Source organism: Petaurus breviceps, unplaced genomic scaffold, assembly GCF_028583685.1.
Source record: "Petaurus breviceps papuanus isolate PSGF00001 unplaced genomic scaffold, PetGlider_PUasm1.0 189, whole genome shotgun sequence".
Lineage (NCBI taxonomy): Eukaryota > Metazoa > Chordata > Mammalia > Diprotodontia > Petauridae > Petaurus > Petaurus breviceps.
In genome coordinates this window covers 30,659,245-30,685,399 of record NW_027185809.1, presented here as the reverse complement: position 1 = coordinate 30,685,399, position 26,155 = coordinate 30,659,245, and the positions used below count along the sequence as shown (strand labels likewise).

The following is a 26,155-nucleotide window of genomic DNA, read 5'->3' as shown; positions in this document are numbered from 1 at the left end:
CTTGGAATCTTAAATGGGGAGAGAAAGAGGGGAATCTGTAGGCTTAGAGAGAACAGAGAAATAGAGGTGACTAGTTGCTAGAGGAAAGAATATTTTTCTGAGGCACTGTTTTGTTGAGGGCCCTTCTTCTAGCTCTAATTAGGAGGAAGCCACTAACAGAAGATATATAAAGACTTTGCTTCCTGGACTGGCCAGTGGAGTACCAGTGCTAATCAAGAGAATAGGGATGGATGGGAATTAGCTCTTCCTTTTAGATCAAACAAGCAAGAATTTATTAAAGTGTAAGTATAGAAGTTAAAAAGAAAGGCAAAAACAATCGCTGCCCTCAAAGAAGTTACATTCTAGCAGAAGAAATGAGATAAATAGTTACCTACCAATTACATAAGATCCTATTTATTTTTGTTTTTTATTTTGAGTTCTTCTGAGATATTTTCTTAGTGTAGGTAAACTCTAAGTATTTATGTAGTGCCATTTCACAAAAAACAATAAATGAGCAAATTCCATTCACTTAGGCCTTTGTGCACAAACATGTGTGTACACACATGTCATGTGTACACACATGTAACACATGCACACAGATATTTTATACACATGTGTATATACGCCTGTGTGCATGCATGTATTTGTGATATATAAATAAACTAGGATGTAATAATATATGCACATGTCTATGTACTCACTGAGGTCTTAGTACAAAACTGTGTATATTTGTGTTATACATGCATGTGTATGCAAAACACAATGCATCTAATAACCAGTATATTGCACATGTATATGGCATGCATAACATGTGCATGGTTGTGATAGTACACTGTGACATATGTGCATATATATGTACACACATATGCACTTACTAAGATCTTAGTGTAGAGAATTTGTTCATCTATGGAGACTTGTATTATTTTATGAAGAATTTGTTCACATTAATAAAATATCTCATATATATACACAATGTTGTTAATATTTTATTTTGTATCTAAAGTGCTTACTTTAGAAGAAATCTTTTAAAAAACCCTGTAACATTAAACATAAACAAACTTTTCCTTTAGTCTCGATCCTAGGACAAGCATATTGTTGTCCTTTGGGTCTGAAATAAGGCTCTTTTGTGTGTGGGAGTAAAAAAACCCAGGAGCACCCTTTTCCCTACTGAATACATGCTAAATTCCCTCCTCTGGTGTTCAGCTGCAGTCACTGTAAGATATCACGTTGTGAGGGGCGGCCAGGTGGCTCAGCGAGTAAGAGCACCGGTTCCAGTGTTGGGACGACCTGGAGATCGAATCCCGGGCTCAGACACTCAGCACCACACCCAGAAATAACTGGCCGTGTAACCTTGAGCAAGTTACTTAACCCCAATTGCTTAAAAATGGTGTTTAGGGGTGGCCAGGTAGCGCAGCGAGTAAGAGCACCGGCTCCAGTGTTGAGAAGACCTGGAGATCGAATCCTGGGCTCAGACACTTAGCACCCACCCAGAAACACCTGGCCGTGTAACCTTGAGCAAGTTACTTAACCCCAATTGCTTAGGGGCAGCCAGGTGGCTCAGGGGGTAAGAGCACCAGCTCCCGTGTCTGGATGACCTGGATCACATCCGGGCTCAGATACTCAGCACCACACCCAGAAATAACTGGCCGTGTAACCTTGAGCAAGTTACTTAACCCCGATTGCTTAAAAAAAAAAAAAAAAGAGATCACGTTGTGAACCTGTGTGTTAGGGAGTCTACTTTCCACAGGTCTTATAGGCCTGCATGCTACTGTTTCTACAAGAGAACTGAGATCCCTTCAGTAGTGTTTCCATGAAACTGGTTCTTTGGCCTTAATGTCTGGTACTTCTCTAGTAGAAACCCACAAGGGGGAACTTTCTGTAAATTTCTAGTATTTTAATACAGGGTCTGGCACACCATAGGTAATTAACAAATGTTTATTGACTAAATTCATAGGCATAAATGAGGATATCAGTCTCTCACATGCTCCTCTGTACTTGTACCCACTGTTTATCCCACCAAGGAAATATATGTGTGTGTATGCATATACATATGTACGCATACGTTTATATATATTACATATGTATGTGTGTATATACATACACATATATACATAATGGCTTAATAAACACCAGCAATAATGAACATTTTAATATACAAACAAAAAAGTTAATTATATATGAAACTGTTAACTTATTTTTTCCCTTAGAGGCTTTTATTTTGTTTTTGCATAATTCAAATTTAATATGGCACTTCCAACACTACCCTGCTTGTTCACATCTGCTATGGAACTTCCTTCTTCATTCTTCTATCTATTTCTTTAAGTGATTCATTGATTATTTTTTCTTTCTTTCCTTCTTTCCCTCCTCTCCTTTTCCTCCCCCCCTCCAATCCCTCTTCCTCCTCTTCTTGTATTACTATGACTACTCCCCTCTTCCTCTCCTCCATCATAAGGAGTGATTGATTGAGTGAAGGGCTTGTATCTTTTCTACTTACACATTAGCATTTCATGTAGCTGCAGGAACTGGTATGATGGATGCAATTTGATCCAATCCAGCAAGCATTTTTAAGTGCCTACTGTTTGCAAAACACTGTGGCTATAGACAGAACAAAAATCACAATTCACAGGTGTTCAACAAATAATTTACAAATGATAGGAATTTAAATCTGTGAGCTTTTATTAAGTGCCTACTGCTTGTGTGACACTGTCCAAGGTGCTGGAGACACAAAATTTTTAAAAGGCAATTAATTGTCCCTGCCTGGTACATTCTACTGGGTGAAGGAGGAAATAGAGCATAAACACATACAGAGAAGTAAATACAAAGTATGTGAAGAAGGGGGATACTTGTCTATAGCTTGCAAAGAAACAGGTGAATGAGGGAAGTGTGAGGGAATAAGGCAAGAAACAACTAATACAGTCAATGGGGTAAATATCAGGGACTTGACCTCTTACAAGTAACCGACATTCTAACTTTCTAGAGTTCTGGCCACTTGTCATACACAAGTGACAGAGGACCCAGCCCTGGAGGGCCTTCAGTTCCCCAATTTCCTCCTGGCCCAATGGCCATAACTCTTGATTCTCAGTGGCTGGCTGCTTGGGACAGAGAGAAGCATTTGGACCTCCTCGTTAGTCAAGTTTCCCCCAAGTCAGACGTCTGGCTTGAGCTGTGTGAAGCGGGAAGACAATTTGGGGCTTATTAGAGTCCCAGGGAGGCATGGAACTTGTGTTGCTGGGACCAAAACAGCAAGAGCTTTAGTGGCAAACTCCAGCCGAGAAAAGACTGAGCAATTGTCTCACCTAATTACCGGGAATGGACCTCTTTGTGTTTGCAATTCCGTACGGTTGTCCGATCGCTTTTCTCTGTTTGTTGGCTCAGACCATGCTGGAAGTGTGCTAATTAGAAGAGAAATGTCCGGAGTGATCCTGTCAGCTCTTGTTATTCGTAGGGACAAAGCCCAATATTATTCTGAGGCACTGTTTTGTGAGGGTCCCTCTTCCAGCTCTCATTAGGGGGAAAACACTGATGGGAGGAGAGAAGCTTCTACTGCCTTTGCTGGCTGATGGAGCACTGGTGATGCCGTTGCTGTGCTAATTAACAAGCTTGGGCCAGCACTTCTTCCACCAACAATCTCAGTCCATCTGGTGCCTGGAAGCCCAACCATCTTCTTGCCCAAGTATAGAAAACATTGTGAAAAGAGTAGAGAAAGTTGGCAGCTGGTCTTTTTAGGAGAGTGTCAGATATCCCAGGGTGTAAATATAACATAACCGCAGTGAACTCCCATATGAAGATACATGAAGATTTAGGCAAAGCATAGTTCATTGGTTGGGCAATTTATGTCCTCCAGAGGGAGATGAAAGGACACCTGTTGAACTGAAATGTTGTGAACTTGACTAATACTCATGATTATGAAAAAGAGAAACTAAAAAATACATGCCAAATCCTCCATACTGATACAAAGTACAAGTCTGACCATATCACTCTCTCAAAAACCCTCAGTGGCTCCCCCTTTCCAATAAGGCAAAATACAAACTCCTTAGCCTGGCATAATCTGGATCTCCCCTGCCTTTCCACCCTTATTTCATACGATTCCCCTTCATGAACTCAACATTCCAATCAAACTGAACTCCTAGCTATAGCATGAACTTAACATTCATATTAAATGCCTTTAAGCATTTGTACAAGCCAATCTGCATTCCTAGAATGCACCCATCCTCATCTCTGTTTCAAAATATTTATCTTTCTTCAGAGACCCAGCTCATGTGTTATCTCTTCTGTGAAGCCTTTAATGATCCTTTCTCACTCAATTTTCCTTGGACTATATTCATTTGATACAGGCTATATCCCCACAATAAAAGGTAAGTTCCTTGAGAGCAGGAACTCTTTCATTTTTGGTTCTAGGTCTCTAGAACCTAGCACAATTGTGCATAAATGCTTAACAAATATTTATTAAGTGGAAGTAGGACATGGAAATTGGGGATTATTTAAGAGAAACAAGAAGGAAGAATAAATCACCATGGGAGAGAATGAAGGATTTCTTGATTAGAAACCTAATATATCACTTTGGTTCCTTCATTTTGATCTATCCAAACTTCTCACAACCTGCTGTAGCTATTAACCTCCTAATAATTAGAAGTCCTAATGTAATATGAGCAGCAGATTTGTGGAGTTCATTCTGTGCATTCTTTGAAAATATTGATGTTCCTATGAAGTCATAGGGGCAATGGATAAAATTAATTCATCACTACCCTAACTCCCTGTTGAAGGCACCAGAATAAAAAGGATCTGGAATAAGAAATAACTAAGCAGGAAAAGAACAATAATAAAAACATCCATAAAAAAGATCAATGGGTAATAAGGAAGATAATAAAAACAGAAGATGAAGTCTTGACATCATCATTAGTTTATATTCACCGAGCACTCATAATATCCTAGTTACTAAACAGCAGCCATCCAAAAAACCAAAAGGTGAAGATCTGAAATCTCAGCCTTAGTTGAAAAATAATCAGGCCACTGATTAGTAAAGATTTTGATTAAAATTGAAAATTTGATTCTCAGTACTAGAACTATACTTCTGCAGGACATCAATGCTTATAGCTATTGGGTACATTATTAGGGTGGTGGTTAGCATGGTAAAGGCTAAAGAAAATATTTGGTGTTGGAAAATTGGAAGAGAAATCTATTAACATATAGAAGAATGCTCAATATTGTCACCATTGTCTTTGAACAAAAATGGTTCTCCATGCAAATATTATTCTGAAAAGCAGGGAAAAGCTCCTGAAGATAAGTATATTTGTGTCTTAGAAGAAGTGTTCCATTGCACAAAACTTTTTAATAAAATTCCATTCAAAACGTTGTCTTTCTTTAACCAATCTCCATGTGTGACTTAACTTTGACAGGGCAAAGAAATTCCTATTCCATAGAGGCTAGGCTAATTTCCCTACAAGTCAATGAAACTCTCTTTGTGACCTAATTGGTCAAATGCTAAGGCTTGAATGGTTGATGAAGTTTTCTGATTGCATGATTGTACTTAAGTCTTGAGTTTTAGAACATTCCAAGTCAAACCAAGTCAATAAGTATTAATTAAGTGTGCTAAGCACTAGGGACACAAAGAAAAACAAATAACAAACAAAAATTAATCTCTGCTCTCAAGTTGCTTATAGTCTAACAAAGGAGATATACAAACAACTATGTACCATCAAGATACTGACTGGGTAAATTGGAGTTAAACTTAAAGGGAAAGTATTAGAATTAAGAGGAAACATGAAAGGTTGCCCATAATTTCAATTTTTTCTTTTTTAGATTTCTGCAAATAGCTAGATTCTAGAAACCAACCTGGAGAAATCCAATGAGGAAGCTAGACTTTTAGACAGAAATCATGTGTAATTTTTTTAAAAATTTTTTAAATTTAATTTTTTTTTAAAAGCAATCAGGGTTAAATAACTTGCTCAAGGTTACACAGCCAGTTATTTTTGTGTGGGTGAGGAGTGTCTGAGGCCAGAACCGATCCCAGGTCTCCCAACTCTGGGGCCGGCGCTCTTACTCACTGCACCACCTGGCTGCCCCATTGTGTCATTTCAATACGATATGTAGTTAAATGCTCAGCTAGTTTGCTTCAAGTTGTCTTGCACTGTTTGAAATATTCTATTTCAAGATAATGGAGCAAAATAGTATTACCAGTAAATAAACTACTAAAATATAACCCAGATGGAAAATTATATTGAATAAATATAAAGAAGTCTAATGGTTTGATAATGGGGAATGGCTAAAGTACTAGAAATCCATGTAAAGAAGCTTAACACTACCATATGGAAGTTAGGCAATAATAAGAATTCATATCTATCATATAAATATAACAAGGATATGCATTTTGATTTTGTTAATATGAAATTAATTTCATTAATACAAGGAACTCCCAGGTAAGGAAACTTCATCTATCAAGTTCACACTTTCTATGCAACTTAGTGAGTCTTAAAGAGTTGCTTAGCACCCTGAGGGCTTAAGTGACTTGCCCAAGGTCACACAGCCAGTACATGTGAGAGGCAAACTTGAAACCAGGTCTTTGTTGTGTCAAGGCTAGCTCTCTATCCATTACATCATGCTGTCTATAACTTTAGTAGAATGCATTTTCAAAAGTCCAACTTGATTTCTCCAGTTTATTTTGTATTGCTTAATATAGTGAGATACCTCTTTAAACTAATGGAGTGAATTATTATTACTAGGAAACAAAATACTAGTCACTATAGTTGTATGATTTTTTTTCAGTAGGGAAGGCAAGGCAATTGGGGTTAAGTGACTTGCCCAAGGTTACACAGCTAATTAAGTGTCCAGTGTCTAAGGCCGGATTTGAATTCAGGTCCTCCTGACTTCAAGGCTGTTGTTATATTCACTGTACCACCTAGCTGCCTCTAGTTGTATGATGATTTGGCAGCTGGTCTTAGTTGCAGGCTGATCACCCATATAGCCTATCCCACATGGGGGTCATTCTTCTAACTCTGCTACATATGGCAACTTTTGTCTGGGATTTTTTTTAGGTGTTTTTGGTTTTTTTTCCTTTCCCAAAAGTATTGTTTCATAGAATCACATATAATTTTCCTTTTTGCACCCTGCCTCAACCCCTAAATTTACAAAGAAGGTAGAGAAAGAATAAAAATGTAATCAACACTAAATATCTGTAACTGAATTTAACCCCTTTGCTCCTTAGCCAACCTAGATCCTGATCATTGGTTTCTACCAGTTCACTCTTTCCCTCTCTCCTTTTAATCCCTGCTTTATGATGTATCAGTCCTAGCTGAAATTTGTTTTGTTTGTGACTATTCTCTGTCTTCTATCTCAAACCCCCTCTCTGCCCTCTCCATATTTCTGCTTAATTCCATTTAGTTCAATATATTTTTAAATAGGTTTTTATTAATTGTATTCTGTTTCTTTTTTTCTTTTTAGTTTATTTACTATTAGTTTACAACATTCAGTTCCACAATTTTTTGAGTTTCAAATTTTCTCCCCTTTCCTTTTTTGCCCCCCCCCATGCAATCTGATATAGGTTCTACATATACCTTCACATTAAACATTAGTCAAGTTGTAAAGAAGAATTATAAACAATGGAATGAATAACAAGAAAGAAGAAAAAAAAAGAAAAAGAGAGAGAAAGTAGTTTGCTTTGGGGCAGCCAGGCAGCACACCGAGTAAGAGCACTGGCCCCAGAGTCAGGATGACCTGGGATCTAATCTGGGCTCTGATACTTAAGCACCACACCCAGAAAAATAACTGGCCGTGTAACCTTGAGCAAGTTACTTAACCCCAATTGTTTAAAAAAAAAAAAAAGAAAGCAGTTTGCTTCAATCTGCATTCAGACTCCTTAATTCTTTCTCTGGATGTGGATAGCCTTTTCCACCATGAATCCTTTGGAGTTGTCTTATAACCTTGCATTGCTGAGGGGAGCCCAGTCTATCAAAGTCAGTCATCACAGATACGATGTGTCTGTAATTGTGTACAATGTTTTCCTGGTTCTGCTCCCCTCACTCAGCATCATTTATGTAAGTCTCTCCAGGTTAGTTCAATATATTTCTATACCAAACTCTGTGAATGTGTACAGATCCTTTTGGGGTTCAGATAGGAATAGGGTTCATGAGATACCTGCTTATCCATCCTCTCTTCAGTTTCTGTACATTTTCCTCCCATGCTTCAGTTGTAGGAAATAGTTTCTTTCCCTTCCTTATTTCTTCCCAACTGTGCCCCCCTTTCCCTTCCTGGTCTTTCAAAAACAATACAACAGAACAATTCTCCTTCCTCCCCTCCCCCCACACACCCAGGCCTTAACATTTGTCTTATTCTATCCTTTGAAGACAGTGGGATTCTGAAGGGACACCTGTCTCCTGTTCCCCATTAAAGTACTTCATCATCATTTAGCCCCTTCCAATTGCTGAAATGCATTTATCTTTCTAAGTTTCTATTGTCTCCTGTATTTGTGTATCAAAGATTTTACTCAACTCCAGTCTTGTCATCAGGAAAATTAAAGTTTTCTATTCTGATAAGTCCATTTCCCCCTGTAGGATTGTATTCAGTGTTGCAGGGTGTTACTTTTGGTTGTGAGCCTTTTTCGATCCCAATTTCCAAGATTTCTTCTTATTCATAGCATGAATGAAGCACGCTCTTTTGTGATCTGGAATGTATTTCCTTGGTATTTGAGCTCTTTTCCCCACTCCAGATATTTGCAGTGTCTTGTCTTTGCCCTGAGGGCTCTAGATTCAATATATAGCATAATCACGTTTTCAATGTGGGTTTTTTACTAAAAGGGGGTGACAAATGGATTCTATTTCTTTTTGCCATTGGTTCTGGTAAATCAGGGCAGTTTTAAAATGATTTCTTATGTTATAGAGGGTTTTTTGTTTTGTTTTCATAGTTTTCTGAGAGTTTGATGATTCTTAAATCTTTACCTCATAGTAGTTGTATTTCATATTCCTCTAGTTTTTCAGTCTTTTGAATTTAGAATTTTTTTCTTGTCTAATGTAATCATTGAACTATTTGTTCTGCTTTCAGGATGTCCACTACTTACCTTCTATCTTAAGCTATTTATTTTCCTTCAAAGATTCTAATCTTATATTTTATCTCTTACTTTACTTGTGGCAGCCCCCCTTAAAATCCTTATGGGAGGGGTAGCTAGCTGGGGCACTGGCTCTGGAATCAGAAGGACCTGAGTTCAAATCTGATTTCAGACCCTTGATGCTTACTAGCTGTGTGACTCTGGACAAGTCACTTAACCCTGATTGCCTTGCTATTAAAAAAAAAAAAGAATCCTTATGGATGAGACTTTTTTTCCCTGTGAATATTTATACATATGAAATTTATCCCTTCTTTTACTTCTTGGGCTTCCTTTCACTGTTACTATGTCTTTATCATATTCAGAGTTTTCTTCTATTTATTCCTACTAACCAGTATCATTTCTTGGATTGAGACTATGTGTTAGAGTCAGTCTCTTTTCTTCTACAATCTCAGCTGGGGTGGGCAGGCCCTGTTTGATTCTGTCCCTTCTGAATTCTGGATAACAATGCCACTCTAGTACTGGATGAGGGGCTGGGACTAGGGCCCATCTTTGTCATTATGTTTGGCTTCTGACCTCATCTCCTGGTGGTCAAATTCAAGTGCTGACTTGAATCTGTTTCCTCCTTGCATAATCCCCAGTTGGGAGGTTGTTCTGTCCAGCTCTTTGACAGGTTAACTGGAGGTCAGAAATGGTGATGGTCTCAGTCTTCCTGTAAAGTAGCACAGTATGGGCATCTTGGCATTACCCTGGTCTTATCATCTTGCTGTGTCTCTGAGTGTTGTTGCACAGTACTCAGGGTCAGCTTGGAAAGAATACTGTAGTAGTGATGGGGGACTAAAGTTATCCAGGAATCTTCTGGAGTTCTCTTTCTGCTTGAAACAGAACAGTTAAGAGTTTCTCGACTTAATCAATCAACATTCATTACATATGTGCCAGGCACTGTGCTAAGTGCTGGGATACAAGTACAAAAAAAATGACATGGGAGTTCTGCAGTTTGGCCATAACATTTCTGGCACTTTTCCTTTGGGGAGTTTCTTTCAGGAGGTGACTAATAGACTATTTCTATATTTTGCCCTCTAGTTCTTAGAGATTTGGGTAGTTTTCACTTATGATTTCCTGAAATACAGCATCTAAGATTTTTTTTAATCATGTTTTTCAGCAAACCAAATGCTTCTTAAATTCTCTCTCCTTGACCTATTTTCTAGGTTAGTTGTTTTTTAATCCCATATTTTCTTCTATTTTTTTTTTTAGTGTTTTCACTTTGTTTAAATATTTCTTGCTATCTCTATAATTTTTTCTTCTTTTTGGAGGGGGGAAGGCAAGACAGTTGGGGTTAAGTGACTTGCCCAAGGTCACTTGGCTAGTAAGTGTTAAGTGTCTGAGCTCTGGTCCTCCTGACTCCAGGGCCAGTGCTCTATTCATTGTGCCACCCAGCCATTCTCTCTATAATTATTGATTTGTTTTATGTATTCTAGATTTCATCCAAGAGGCTGTTACTCAGTTTCTGTTCTATACTATTAGTTCTCTTTCCAGTTCTTTCCTCTAGAGTTTTCTTTTTTTCTTTTAAATTCTTTCCTTCACTTTGTCTAGGTATTGATGTAGTCCTTGTGGAAAATCCATTTTTTCCCTGGGTTTCTGTTTTTAGTTGTCATTAGACAACTACAATAATTTTTTCTCCTAGTCAATATCACTTGATTCCTTCAAATGAGAAATTTTATATTAAGCACTTTGCAAACCTTAAAGCATTATATAGAGATGAGCAATCATGAAGATGCCTCTAGCTTTGGTTATTAAATTAGGGCTTTGCACAAGGGCTAAACTCTGCCCCATGCTGTGCTTTGGGGAGGGCTGATCAGCCCAACATGATCTCACCTAGGGTCACCCAGATTCCTATGCTGAACTCCTCCTCCTCCCTGGTCAGGTACAACTGGATTTTTGACATTTTGAGATCTGAGTCTTCAGGACTCTTTATGAAACCTCACAACAGAATGTTAGGCTCTCAGAACCTCTAGGTACCTGATGTGTGCTGGTCTGATAGCTGCCCCAATACACTTGTAACTGCCATTTTCTGCGGACTAATTTCCCAATATGGAAGCCCAACTATCCAGGAGATTTCTGAGAGTATGCTTGCCCTTGCTCCATACAGTCAGTCAGTTCATGAACATTTATTAAGCAACTACGTACCAGCCACTGTGCTAAGTACTAGGGATACAAATAACCTTGCAGGCCATATGAGTCCCTGGCCCCTCTCTGCTTACATTGGGAGCTGCTGGCTTATTTGGCTGCACTGGCAAGGGCTTTGCTGACAGCCCCTATTTCTAAGGGACCATGGGCTGCTGGATGACTTTTTGTGCAGTTTTAAGGTGGAAGGAATCATTTACTACAACAGTTTCTCTTTGGATTCTGGGATCATTATTTGGTTCCAGGTTTTTGCTGAAGTAGGTGTGTGAGCTGGACAGTCTGCCTCCATTCAGGAATCCATCTTAGCTCCAAGTCCTGAAATACCCCAGCAGAGATTCATTTCTTTGAATTAAGGATTTACACAACCAGGAACTGTTAAAACACAGATGCCCCATATAGGGGGGCACCATACAAGCAGATGTCAGCAATAACCTTGGCTGGATTTGATTCACAGAGTTGCTTTCCAGTACTATAACTGGCCGAGATGGAATATAGTACAGAAGTAAATTCTGATTGGGGGCCTAGAGGGAAGGGAAGAATGGTAGGGAAAAGAAAAGATCGAGAGCACAGAGTATCACTGAGTTCAATAAACATTTATTAAACACTTCTTATGCACTGTGCTAGGCGCTAGGATACAAAGATGAAAAACAATGTAATCCCTAACCTCAAGGAGTTTTATATTCTCATGGGGCAATGACAAGTGCACAAATGACAACTATAATGTGGATGCCCGAGGACAGCAGGCCTAGGTGGGACACAGTAATCAGACAGGACTCTCTCGGTAGCCAGGGAACAGTAGGATAGCACTTGGGGGAAAGGGAAGGGCTTATGTAAGCCAAAGACAAATCATCTACTTTACAATTTTGCCTAGAGCCAGACTAATGTTGAGAAGAGTCCAGAAAAAATACTACAGTCCCTGGTCCCTGTGTAAATCTACACTAATCCAGGGTGAACAAGCAGGCTTCCATTTCAATTTGCCATTGACCATTGTTTAGCAGTATGTTAAGGAGTGAGGATACTCACCCCTGGATTATTTGTTTTAAAATAGGGTCTATTTAAAATTCCACTATATTATAGTAGTATCTTGTATTTAAAGAACAGCTGAATTTTCCAAGGAGCTTAGAGCAATTTCTAGATACTTAATATACCCCAATATGATAACTGGGTTTTTAACTATTAAATGCAGAGCTTTCCAATGATGTCTAGGGTTTAAATATGTAACTTTAAACTTTTCAGAAAAACTTCATGCCCTGCTAGAAAGTAAGATATATTTTTTATGACAGCAACCACCATATATAAATTATAATCTGCCCACATGTAAAGTACATACATATACTGTACATAGACTTATATTATCAATATAAAAATACATCATTAACACTTCTAAGAATGACAAAACCAATAAATATTGCAATTTTAAACCATCTACTTTGCTGCACTGCTGAGGACAATTAAGTGCTGTAAACAAGAAACAGATAAAAAGAACAAAAGCGGCCCAGGAAACCGATGACATAGTTTCAGAGTTTCAGATTACAGACATGGGTTCTAGGCATTATGTTTCAATTTTACTCATATTTTTTTAATTTCCCAAAGCACTGGATGTGCCTAAGTTATCAATTTTCCAAAATACACATCAAAAAAAGAATATAACATTAGGACAATTATTTGGGGGCCACACACACACACACGAGCTAGATTACATATACATATATATATATACTATGTACAGAGTTCAACCGCATTTAGTGAGATAAAGGAATGTCAGCAATATATTTAACTTTAAAATGAAGCTTCAAAAGTTTTAGTTTCTAAACCAAATCTAGCAACCAAACAGAACATTCTCCTCATTCCTCATTTTTCTTTAATTTTCTTTCTCCTCTCACTAGGTGGAATTATTTTAAGTAATTTGATGTTATTGGAGAGAAAACCCAATAATAATTCCACTATAGGAAATAGGGCACAAGCATCAAGTAAGGATTAATTGAGAATTTATTTAAATGGTGTCGGCTTAGATGAGCTAAGAAAATTTTGCTCACCACTACAGACAATTAAGACCAAAGAACATCAGCAAGTCTTTCCAAGTTCAAAGACGTTTTGCTCCCATCAAACACATGTTTTGGCTGATGATATTCCACTGGAGTTTAGGAAAACTCTAATTCTCAATGTACTTCTTAAAATACTAAACAAGGGAACTGGCAAAATGCAGATTTTTGGGGGGGGCAGGGGAGAGAAAATTGGATATTTCATTTCATATGTGGGGTTTTAACCTATCTTCTCTAACATATGTACTTACAGAGCTCTGGAATAGTTGCATCTGTACCAGGAAATCTTTCCTCTGTTGGACAGCCAAAATGTCTTAATGTGGATGAAATTATATGGATACAAGGATAATGTTCCTCAACACAGTGACATTTCTTTAAGCTATTCTCTGACCTTCTGACTCTTCCAAACTGTTCTCTTCTCATAGTACCACTTTCTCCCACCTTCGGGCTACTCACTGAATGAGGCTGGGGAAGAACTGCTGCCATAGCTAACCAAAAACTAGAAGGAATCTTTCTCTTTGCCTCTTATACTGGGAGACTATCATGGAGCTGTGATTGCTTATGATCTAAGCTCCCATCATGGAGCTTTCAACATTACAAACTAACTCTAGAAGGACCAATCCCTTACTCCACTCCTGTCCTTCCACTCCTTACCAAAAAACAGTTGGAGGAAGAATCAGTGCCATGATGAGAAATGAAACTATAATGAGAAGTAAGGAATTTTACAATCCGATGATGTGTTAGGAAGCTCCCATTTCTCAGGATATGGACGCTTAGGACCCAGAACATACTAGGCTACTTCAGGATAGATATAATATCCTATATGGGCCAATTCCAAATCCCCAGTCAGTCATCTTTTCTCATCATAGACAACCTAAGAGATCAATATGACTGAAGAGCCCACATAATATGTAGCAAATTCAAATAGTATGATTTAGACCAGATGTATCACTAAATCAGACCAATGAAGGGATCATAAGGAGGCAGGGCAAGGTCCCACATAGATTCTAACTATAAACAGAGAAGTGAGACTTCACTCTTAAGAATAAAACAAGAATTTCTGGTGATCTGGTCTTAGAATGCCAAAGTCTCAAAGCTTATGGAACAACAGTAAGTGATGATCCTTATGGAGAGCAGATCCTTTTCTCCCAACCAGCATCTTCAACAAGAAGCAGAGCCACAGAAGCAGCAGAGAAGTGCTTTCTTGATGACATACCCCAGGCCTAAGGAAGCAGTGGGGGTGGCTGTCAGGTCTCTACTGGAAGAAAGGAAGAACATTCATTGTCCATTGAATATCTTATTCACAAGCTGTGGCTTATTTCTTAGGTTTCTCCAGAATGTTGAGAAATTTTCCCCGAGTCATCTCTCTAGCTGAAATTATAAAAGAAAAGAAGGGTCAATGTAAACATTACACTTGGTGATGGGATCAGAGAAGACAAACTGATTAAAACTGGTCTCAATTCTGACACCAAGCATATCTATGATAATAGCTTAAAAACCAAGAGACAGTCAAAACTTGGAAAAGTTGTTCTAAAGTTGTTTGCATGGATCCAGTTTTTAGCCTAACTACTAAGGAATTTAGAAGGTCAGAAAAAAATCCCACAGGCTATCACCCCCCATTCTACTCTTAAAAGATCATAATGGAATTCTAAAAACAAGGATAATGCTACTGCCCCACAACACAGTGACATTTCTGTAAGCTATTCTCTGATTCTTCCAAACTGTTCTCTTCTCATAGTACCCACTTTAGGGCTACTCACTGAATGAGGCTGGGGAAGAACTGCCTGCCAAAGCTAACAAAAAACCAGGGGGAATAATAGAATAGAACGGAACAGAATAATAGAAAAATGGTCTTCTTTATTCAATATTATCAATTTGTGATTGGTGTAATCTCATATGTTCTCTCTATCTCATGGGACTTACTTGTGATACAATTGAAATTAGAGAGCCCTCTCCACACTTTTGGCCTCTGGATGTTTATAATCTCACACTGAAATTACAGCTCATTTGCCTTCGTCTCTCAGGAGCAGCAGTCCCTGGATACTGTAATATAACATAGTTTATATTCCCTCAGTGCAGTTCATCTATGGATGATATAATAAAGTAGAGTTTATAGAGCTTTGGTCTTCTTTCTCTTGGCATTGTCAGTTCCTAGATATTTAATATAGCCAGGCAGGGTTTATGTGTCTCTCTGACTTTCGGCACCATCAATCTCTGGTGCTGTAGTCACAACAGGGTTTATGCAGCTACTTTCTTACACATGAGGCTTTGGAATGAAAGTGTAACATTTCTCAATTACAAGACCTACTACTTAGAAGCCCTCTGTTGTGTTCATTTTGTCCAAAGTAGCATGAAAGGGCCCCCTATGTGGTTTAACTGTCATTTTATTCTCTCAGCCATTTTCAGGACTGATAAAACATATGAAATGATAGTCCCAGAAGCCCGAATGGGCAGCCTGGTACTGTAGGAACAGCAACGGCTCTGGAATCAGAGGAGCTGGGTTCAAGTCCTACCCATGCTTGCTACATGTGATCTTGCTAAGTCATCTCCTAGGCCCTCAGTTGTTTCATCTGTAAAATAAGGGGGTTAAAGCAGAAGACCTTTGAAGTCCCGGATAATGTAATGATCCTATGGTGTAAAGAGGTTGTTTTGCTTGGCTCATTGCTCCTAATGGTGTTTTGTCTCTGTTTGGAGAGCCAATGGAATAAGAATTATCTGAAAGGTAAGGCAGTTGTCAGTATTAGCCACCTTACTGAGCTCTATATATAAAACAGAAACTGAAAGAATGCATTTTCATGCCTACTCCTGAATTTAAAGCTCAATGGCATTCGTTATAGGATTTGCAAAGTACTTCACACTCATTATCACATTTGATCTTCATAACTCTTTGAATGGAATCATTATTATTTCCATTTTACAGATGAGGAAACCAAGCTTCAGAAATGAAGTAACTTGTCCATGGTCAATGACTGGTCACACAGCTAAAAAGAGATTCAAACACTACTACAGGCAAGAGAAAGTAACAACAAAACCTCCTAACAAACAAGAGACAGGAAGGAAAGTCCCTGCCAGAGTGTAATCCTTGTATAATGCTCAGCCCTTATCTATTTCAACCAAGTTCTTAGAACTTATGATGGCACTCTTCCTTGGGATGGAAATCCTATAAAGTTTCAGGCAGCAGAAGGCTCAGAGAGAAGTCTTTCAGAGGGGTGGAGTTAGTTCCTTTTTGTATGCTAGGAATATGGACCCCTCCAAAGACAATAGCTACCTACAACCACCTAACTCTTTTAGGCTAATAATGTAGCAGTAACAACAAACACGATTTTAAAGGACCTTTAAGGTTTACAAAGTGCTTTCTTCACAGCCCTATGAGGTAAAGTAATGCAAATATTATTAACCCCATTTTTCACCTATAGATGAGAAATATTCCCAAAGAAGATCATAGTAACAATAAGTTCCTGAAGTTCCAGTAGTTTCTGAGCAAAAATGCTAGATCTCTCAAACTGGCCATGGCTTTTTCTACTTTCTTGGATTACAGACTTTATAAGGGACAAAATTATAGCTCAGTGTCCTCATTTGCTTTAGCAAAGTCCCCATTGCTAAAGGAAAAAAAAAAAAAAGGTACCCCCGGGGGCTCCATCCTCAAGAGCAGCTGACAGGTTTGCACTAAGATCATCGGATCACAGATTTAGAATTGGAAGGGACTTTAGAGATCAGCTGGCCTAACTTCCTTCACTGGACAGAGAGGGAAATCCAAGGCTCTGAGAGGTCAAACAGTTTCAGAAGATCTTCAAGCTTCAGATGACTCACTTTTTGACACACTTTGATGGAGATGGATGGGAGAGGCCTTTAATCCAGACTTGAAGCATCAATGATAAGAGATCATCAGTTTCCAAAAGTTCCAAAGAAACTCCTTCCTCTAGCTTGGCATCATCATATGAATCTGTGCTCCACCATTTTTGCAGATAGTCTAATCCGATTTGTGGAATGAAAAAAATCTGGCCCAGTTTACTAAGCTGCCTGCCTGCCTTAGAGTGCTTGTTGCCCGAGGACTTTCAAAAAGCACATAGAATGAATGATTCTAGAACACAGATGGTTCAACTGCTCTTGAAAGTTGCCATGGGGCAATGCAGAAACTTAGACTTGGCTAGGATCCCTGCAACCAAAAGCATTCGGGCCTGGAGCACTGCCACTGGTCTCACTAATTACACACTCACCCTGCTGCACTTTTTGCTTCAATGTCCCTTGGATCTTTGCCTATTTTCCAATGTCTTTCCAAAATGAAAGGTTGTCAATACTTTAAGGTGCCACAACGAGCAAAGATTTAATTTAACTGAGAGATCAAAAGAGTATAAAGGAAAAAAAAAGATGAACTTTCCAATCTCTTCCAGTGGCTTGTACTTCTTAAATTTAACAGATCCTTTCCCCTTCAATCATTCCTTCCCCTTACACCTAATCCAATTGCAGAAGTAACAGACACCACTGTAAAAGTAGAAGCAATTCAAAAGACATCATCATCTACTTGGGAGAGGAGAAAGTTTTCTTTCCTGCCAGTCCCATATAGGAGATATACGAATGCATGACACCTCCGCTCCCCAAAAGAGGGCTGTGCCCTATAAATCAGACTGCAAGCACCAGCCCCTTCTGTGCAGAGAGAGAGATTACTGTGGGTTGGGGGTTGCTCCAGAGCACGTGCCCTCCTGTTCACTTGTCATCAGAGATGTTAACATTTCTGATTAATTCACAGACCTCTCCTTTTATTCCTCATTTCTTTATCCACACTATCGTGCTCTGCTGCAGCTTAAAGATTCTTACCGACCTGCTACAATAATCACCACCCGCTAAATGCCACCCCCCAACCTGGGGAAATTGTTTAGTGATGCCAACCGCGCTTTTAATTTGCAAGACATCAGACACAGAGGTAATTTATACCAACATCTGTTCATTTCTGACTTCTGAAACAAACACACATGCTGCTACAAAATCCCATTAGGAGCAGGAGACAGCCTTCTGCTATTCTGTATTCTTCTTCTTCTGCGTGCACACACACACGCACACACATGCACGCTTTTTAAAATGTGTATCACTAAAAATCTCCCAACAAGGACACCAAATTTCTTTTTCCATATGGAAATGGTATGGAAATTTTACAAAATGTTTATATTATTCCTGTTTTGCTCCTCTCCTTCTTTCAGACTTCCAAAAATTACAGCTAAAATGTGTTCCTGGTTCTCTGACAGGGCAAGCTTATTTCCTCCGAAGCCTGTTTTGTTTTTCTCTGCCAGTTCTCTTTCAATCTCTAGTTCTTTTGTGCTATAGGTAGGGGGAAAAGCAAGACAAAATACCACAATACTCCTAAACAAAACTAGTCTTGTATCAATCCAGTACCATTTATTGACCTTTTTAATTAGATGTTTATGATTTTAGGCTTTTTGTTCAGAGAAATAAAAATCAGAAGGAAATGCTACCACCACATTCTTATGCCTGTGGCCAGAGGATGTGTCAATCTGCAGATGCCACAATCTATGTTGTGAAGAACATAAACATGACCCTCCCATGTCAAATCATGATTTACAGAACTTTGAAGCTACCGTGCACACATTGCAATATGACAAAAAAACAAAAGATACAGTCTCCATGAGGTTAATAATGAATTAGTCCAGTTAGTATTGGAAAGAGGCTTCTGGCTATATACTATTTTAAGATGCAGAACGACAAAATTACAATGAAACTTTAAATTTAGATTAATTTTATTACTTATCAGTTATCCCAGGACTTCCACATACACAAAGACTTGGAATCATTATAGCTATAAATAATTGAGATTCTCATGCCAGTTGAATGATGGGACCATGATCTCTAAACCCAATTTCTCAGGTATCTACTTAAAAAGGTCAGGGCTGAAGGGAGGAACAAGGTTTAATACAGCCTCTTCTTTAGAACTTCCAATCCTGCAGTCCTGCATTTAGCCTTGCCTTTGGCTCCTTTTCCATGATGACTGTCCCCAAACTGCTTTCTGCAGTAAATTTTGTGGTGGCTGGTTGAAAAAGATTCAGTGGTATAGATTGATTTCTTACAAGTGAGGGAATGAGGGATTACCAAGCAGTCGCCCTGGTTAACAAGATTGGGTACAGAATCTCTTGTAAGATCAGCCCACTCTGCCAGGGCTTTGCATCCTTTCCCCATGACATATGGGTTTCATTATAAAGATTTTCCAGATTTTAACTTCTAGGCAGCTGCATAGCATAATTCCACTGGATCTTTATGTAGGAAACAATTTAAAGGTTAAGTAACTTTTTAATCAAATAGAGATATGACATTTGGTTTTCAATCCCAAATGAAAACTACTGGTTATGATACTCCTTCCAGTGTTACAAAATAACAAGAAAAATGCAATGAGGATAAAAGGGATCATTACCAATGGTTCTCCCACATTTCTAAGAACAACATGATCAAATGCACTAGAAGACATCAGGAAAAAATAAAGCAAACAGCAATGTGAATGGCTTGTATCTGTGAAACGCTATTTGTAATAGAAGATCAAATATCATGTCATAAGGCCAGCAGCTGGAAGTCGTCCTCTGCTGAGGTATATTGTGCAGCAATTTATGGCTGGAAGTCAGAAAGGAGATTTAGAAATCCTATTCAATTCAAATCTGTGTCCTGAAATGATGCTTTAGTGACCAGTCACAGAGAAGGCTTCTTTGGAGTAGTAATGGCATCTGTCAATTTTATGGCATTTGGTTACTCTTTTAAAAACCTTTTGCATTCTTGAAGACTCACCCATAACAGGAAAAGGAAGGTAGCCCCTGAGTATCAAGTATATACTAGGCAATGAATAGATACAAAAGAATTAGGAGAAATGTTCTGAATATTGGGGGAAGGAGGAGGGGAGTTTTGCTCCTCATTTATTCACAGACTATCCCTGCAGGCTTCCAGGTGGTGGCAATAAGGAAGACTTAGTTAGAAATAGTTGTGTATAAAGGCTTCTTCATTGAGTGAGTAACAATGGTGAAAGTACATTCTTTAAAATGTTAATGCTTTTCAGATAGTGATATTGCCTATCCAAGACAGAGATATACAGAAGGTTCAGTTCTCTTAATTGTATATTATAATCTGGGCAATAGGCATTCTTCATCCATTTGGGTTTTTCCATGTGAAAACTTAGAATTAGAACAAACGTATCTCATTTGTTGTTTGTCCTATTTTTTGAAGCGGACCAATGACATCATGGGTGATATCTTAGCTTGTGTGTAAATTAAATTTTAGTGATGCAGAGTTGTGCAAAGTCATCAGCCTCACTCTCTCTCCCTGAGTCATCAAAGTCCAGTGGCAAGACAAAAGTCAGGATGACTGGGCATGGCCTGGGATGCTGTGGATAACCTTGTTGTCTTTGATGCCTAACCAAGCTCTAAATGCTCCATAGCTCCTACTTCAGCCACCCTCATGGTGGTTGGAATAAACTGTTTTCATCTGCCCTTTCTACCAGGGAGTTTCCACATACTTGGGGTAGACACCCCCCTAACTCACCAATGGATTTGAGGCCTGTCAGTTACTCTCAACCTGGTTTAGCTGTCTGATGAGGTGGTTTACCAGGGTGTGGCTGCTGGAGCCACAGGTGAGAGGTGGTTGAGGGTGGACACCAAAGGTGGATGAACAGCCCTGAGAAGGGCCCAGCAACCCCCCACACCAGAGGTGTGAATACCCCACACATCTCATGAGAAGGCTTTGCAGTGTTATGGGGTTTCACGGAATTGGGATATCATCTACCAACAGAAGCATATGAAGAACTTCACTATCTACATACAGTCAATCAGTGAACACTTATTAAGCACCTCCTATGTACCAAGCCTGATAAGCACAAGTGACACAAATAAGGCATAAAATGGTCTCTGCTGTCAAGAAGTTCACAATCTAATGGAGGAGACAACATGCAAACAACTATGTGCAAACAAGCTCTTTACAGGATAAAGTTGAAATAATCAACAGAAGAAAGACCCTAGAAAGGCTTCCTGTAGAAGATGGGACTTTTGCTAGAACTTGAAGAAGCCAGAGAAACTTAGAAGGAATCTCCTTTCAGTTTTGGTCTCCATATTGGAAGTTTGGTCAATACCTTTGGAAAAGCTATGTTTTTCAACTTGATACTTGCTTGATATAATATAAATATGATAAAATATAAATGACAGTGTCATTTAGCTTTGCTGGACATCTTCATGCCACGGTGCTGTACCTCACCATTGACCCTGCCTTGGCACTTTATATTCCTTCCTGGGAGTAATTTATCAACCTCTAAACCCAAACCCACTGTCCTGCAATGTTGCTGTGTCAGCTCCATCCACCACCATAAGCCAGCACATTAGCGTCCTCCTGGGGTCCTGCTCCTAGAAGTTTCACCAGATCTAGTCCAGCCCAGACCTGCCATGCTATTCTCTAGCCAAATGTACACATAGCCTTCCCTCCTTCCCAACTTACTTTTCCATTTCTAGCTTAGGGAAAAGTAACCAAATCTAAACTACCATTGCTTGAAAAAGCATCCCAATTAATTGTCCTATGGCTCCATTTCTTATCCCTGCATTTCCATGGCCACCACTCCCCTATATGTGCTGTCTACCCCTATTAGAATATAAGCTCCCTGAAGTCCGAGACTCATTGGCTTTGGTATTTGTATTCCCAGCACTTATTAGCACAATGGTTGGATCCATGACTGGAAAATCACTTAACCTATCTCAGTCTCAGTTTCCTCATCTGTAAAACAGAAATAATAACAGGAAATACCTCATAGGGTTATTGTAAAGATCAAATGAGATAATACAAGTAAAGCAATCTGCAAACCTTAAAGTGCTATATAAATGTTATTTATTTCATTCATTCAGTACAAAGAAGTTGGAGGATTTTAACATATACACAAATCACTGAACCAAATGCAATTCAAAGCAAAGGCAATGTGATGATTGTATCAAGCCCATGAACACTGAAAAACTTCCTAAATGAGATCCATAAGCACTAAAAGAATAGAGTCTATCTGTCTAAGTTGATGAAGAATGCTTACTGTCAAGACAAGCTGTACAGCCCATGGAGCTGATCCATCAACATAAATACCTTGGATGGACAGTGCATGGACCATAAGCTGGGCTATAGTGAGAATGTTCTATTACCTCAAAGAGATAGTAGGAATGTTTGTCAACTAAGCAAAACTAACACCATTTTGTGACTGAGTTGTTTTTCAATAAGAAGATATGCACTTGTGTGGTCTAACACTAAATAAAACTTTTTGTTCTTAGATAATTGATAAGCAAGTATATGGACCCTCTCTGATGGAAGAGACCAGAACAGAAAAATATCATAAACACTTTTTGTCAGTAGTTTATATAACAAACTACTAATCAAGTTAATCTGGAAAATAAATTAGGAACACCAATAGCTAGAATTTTATGAAATCCACCAGAAGAGCTAACCATTAGCCCATTTCTGGGTCATGACTGGGACAGGTTCCTATATTCCCTGAACTTGAGACTCAAGTAACTAGTATTCAAGTTGGGGTACTGCTGATTTACAAAGACTTGCCAGATGACCACTCTGGGAAAAGACAAAAAACAAACTATAAACACATGGCCTCCAGCTGGGCAAAAGGGGAAACCCAGCCATGGTTACCAGTATGAAAAGATGCTTATCAGGACCAATAAGACTCAGGTTAGTGATTTGTTCTTAGAAGGGGCTTATTTGTATTATTTGCACATATGATTGATGAAATCTGATTGCATGCTTTGAGAAATGTAAGTCTAATTAGTATTCCCATCATATTAGTTAGCATATATAATGGTAAATCAGCTATAAGTGTACATAGTACATTCCACAAGCTCAGAAATGAAAAGGAAGAGAGCAGGCTGGATTGCCTTTGGGAAACTACACAGTTTCACCCCAAAGCTTCTCCCCAAACTAAAAGCCCATCCTTTAAATACAATAAAATTGATGCTGTATGGCTGCTACAGAATAACGGTCTCTAAAAAAAAATTAAAGTTTCTAGTCATACAGAGAATAATAGAGGCACATAGAGGGCATGAGTAGGCTGCAACACATTACCGACAAGAACTGTGTAGAAGTGGCATAAACTATTATATCATTAAAAATATATGGTGGGAAAAGGTAGGGTAGTCATGTAGTTGGAGTAGAGGGTGGGGCTGAGGTAACCAATGGACAGCATGTATGTTTTACTGGCATCTGTTATATATATCCACAAAATGCTAAGGCAACGAGAGGACCGCCTCAGTACATTAGAAAGACTTCTTATGGTTGACTTAGAGGAAGATGCTGACAAGAGCTGCAGAGAGCAAAAGGGTCATCATCGATGGGTCACAACCTGCATTTGTTGTAAAGAGGCTAACCACAGGAGATCACAGATAAATATGGGAGCTATAATTGTGGAAGGTGTCACTTTATTACATATAATCACACTTTATGGTTATCCATCTGTGTGTATATTGCTGTTCCCCTAGTAGAATGTAAGTTCCTAGAAGACAGAGTTTCTTTTCTATTTCATCTTTGTATTTTCAACTGCTAGCACAGTACCTCACAGGAAGGAGGTGCTGAATAGATGTTTTCTGAATTTGAACTAGCCATCAGTAAGAATTAGGGGATTTTTTTTTATCACCTGTGTGACTCTAAAAAAGTGACCTGTTATAGGATACAATTTACAGAAGTTTGCCTGCTTTTTTATCATACGTTGACAATGTCCTTGATGCGCATGTAGATTATTTTCATAAAGGGATTGAAGGTGAAATATATGAAATTTAAAAACTTTTGCATGAACAAGATCAATGCAACTAGAGAAGAAAAAATATAAAGTGCAGAAAATATCTTTGCATTAGCCATCACTGATAAATGTCTGATCCATCAATACATTTCATGGCAAAGCACCTACACATCAGATTAAAATTTAGAGATAAGGTGTAGAGAGTTGCTTAAGACTCAAAGAAATTAAGGGACTTGCCAGGTCAGAAAATGGGAAAGTGAGAAAAGCACAATTTGAACCCAGGTCTTCTTAACTCTAAGGCCAGGACCCGATGTGATGTTTGTATTATTGTAGCATATGAATAAAAAATAATATTGTGACATAGTAATGATAAATATGAAGAACTAAAAGAAACATGGAGAAATTTGTATAAATTGATAAAGAATGAAGAAAATCAAACTAGGAAAATATATCCAACTATAACAATGAAAATGAAAATTTTCAGAGACCAGAGTAGATATAATAACTAATCCTCATTCAAGGGAAGTGGGGATAAAACACACCTCCCTCCCTCCTCAGAGGAGATTCTCTCATCTTGGTATTCCCAGCACCTTGGCACAGTGTCTTATACACAGCAGAAACTTAAATGCTGAATTAAATTTCTTCTAAAAGGTAGATAAAAGAAGGCTATTAGTGAATCCAGAAATTAAATCTACATTCAAAGATTTTCCTTAAATTTAACATATGGCTCACTCCCAGGGAATACAGCAATAGTATGACAAATAATATGTTCATCTGTGCACTTAGAAAAACTTGTGCAGCACCAATACTGAAAAATCTTCTAAATGGCCTTCTACAACAGAAAATAAGGCAAAGCTATCCAACCAATAGATTTATTCTTAAAACATCAAGTAAGAATATGAAATGTCAACCACGATACATTAATACAGAAGGTAGAAAAGGAAAAACCTTGTCAGGTATTCAAAAATTTTTTATATTCAGATGAAAGCCTGTGTTTTTCTATCAGCTCTACTTGCTATGTCCCCTTCAGTGTAAAATAAGCCAAATTTTCAAATTCACAACCACCATCTCAGTCCTTCCAAACATATATAAGACTTGTGTTCAAGGAAGAAGAGTTAAGTTCACAATTTTATTTATTTCTCACTTTATATCAAAGCCTACTTCATGGATGTATCTATTTCCTTTTTTCAAGACTAGAAATTAACTGAATGAAGAGCAATGTGAATCAGTGAGCCAAGAAATGTATTCCTATCATTCTTAGGACTAGAATATTTATTAAATACCCACAGATCTGTCGAACTGCCCATGCCCTTATATGAGAGTAAATCTCAGAGAAATATTCATTATATGACCTTGAACTAATCAAATTCTCAGGGCTTCAATTTCCTCATCTATAATGTGAGAAATATCCCACTATAATAATCCATTTTGTGGGGTTTAGACAAAAGAGTAGTGATAATGCCTTTCCAAACAAAAGTATAAAACAACAGATACCAGGAATGCCACTTTGCCACAGGTTAGATATTAATCCCTAATATAGCTACAGACTTATTTTTTAAGAACCACTTCAAACCAAAGGAAAACAAGAATAGTACAATATAGACAATTTTAGGAGACTTGGATATTAAGAGAAGATGCTCATTTGGTGTCTCCTATTTTAAAGAGCTGGCACTAGCCAGAGTCCTAGAAAAATGAAGGCCCAATCTCTTGACCCCTAGGGCTGGGAAAGAGTTACATCTCCTCTCTGTGAAGCCAATAAAAACCTCTCTTGATTATAATTTAGATAAGAGCCACTGGATTGAATAATAATGTCTGAAACTCCCCTGGCTGTTTCACCTTGAGACGTCCATCACTGGGTTAAACATGATGCTAATTGCATTTGGATTGATTAATTTCTCTCACTCCTGTCTATTCGAATAACGCTTAACAAAATAATCATAGCAACCGGAGCCAAATCTTCTCCGTCAAAGAAATGAAGCCATCAGAACCTGCAGAGATGAAAGAAATGAAGATGACCCGTAATTACTGCTACGGTGATATCATTACCATATTATACAAAATGAGTGCACAGGGGGAGGAAGTATAGAGGAAGGAGGGGCTGAGATTATTATTATTTTTTAATGGAACTTTATATCCTAGGAATCTTAGATCTGACACCAAGTAGAA

General features: G+C 38.4%; 1 protein-coding gene across 8 annotated transcripts in view; it reads right to left on the bottom strand.

Moving 5' to 3' along the window:
* Nucleotides 1–26,155, bottom strand: part of LIN52 (lin-52 DREAM MuvB core complex component) — a 415,840-nt gene that overhangs the window by 95,553 nt on the left and 294,132 nt on the right. For 2 of the 8 annotated variants that reach the window (XM_069092191.1, XM_069092192.1), the window contains one exon: nt 11,776–14,610. The exons of 3 other annotated variants lie outside the window; for them this stretch is intronic. Coding sequence is in view for 2 of the 5 variants with exons in the window: in XM_069092192.1 (XP_068948293.1) it covers nt 14,555–14,610 (56 nt within the window). In the remaining 3 variants the exon portion in view is untranslated. Of the gene's footprint in view, nt 1–1,995; nt 11,513–11,775; nt 14,611–25,825; nt 25,978–26,155 lie in introns of those variants that run through there. 3 more of the 8 variants (XR_011169046.1, XM_069092195.1, XM_069092190.1) reach the window with 3 other exon arrangements.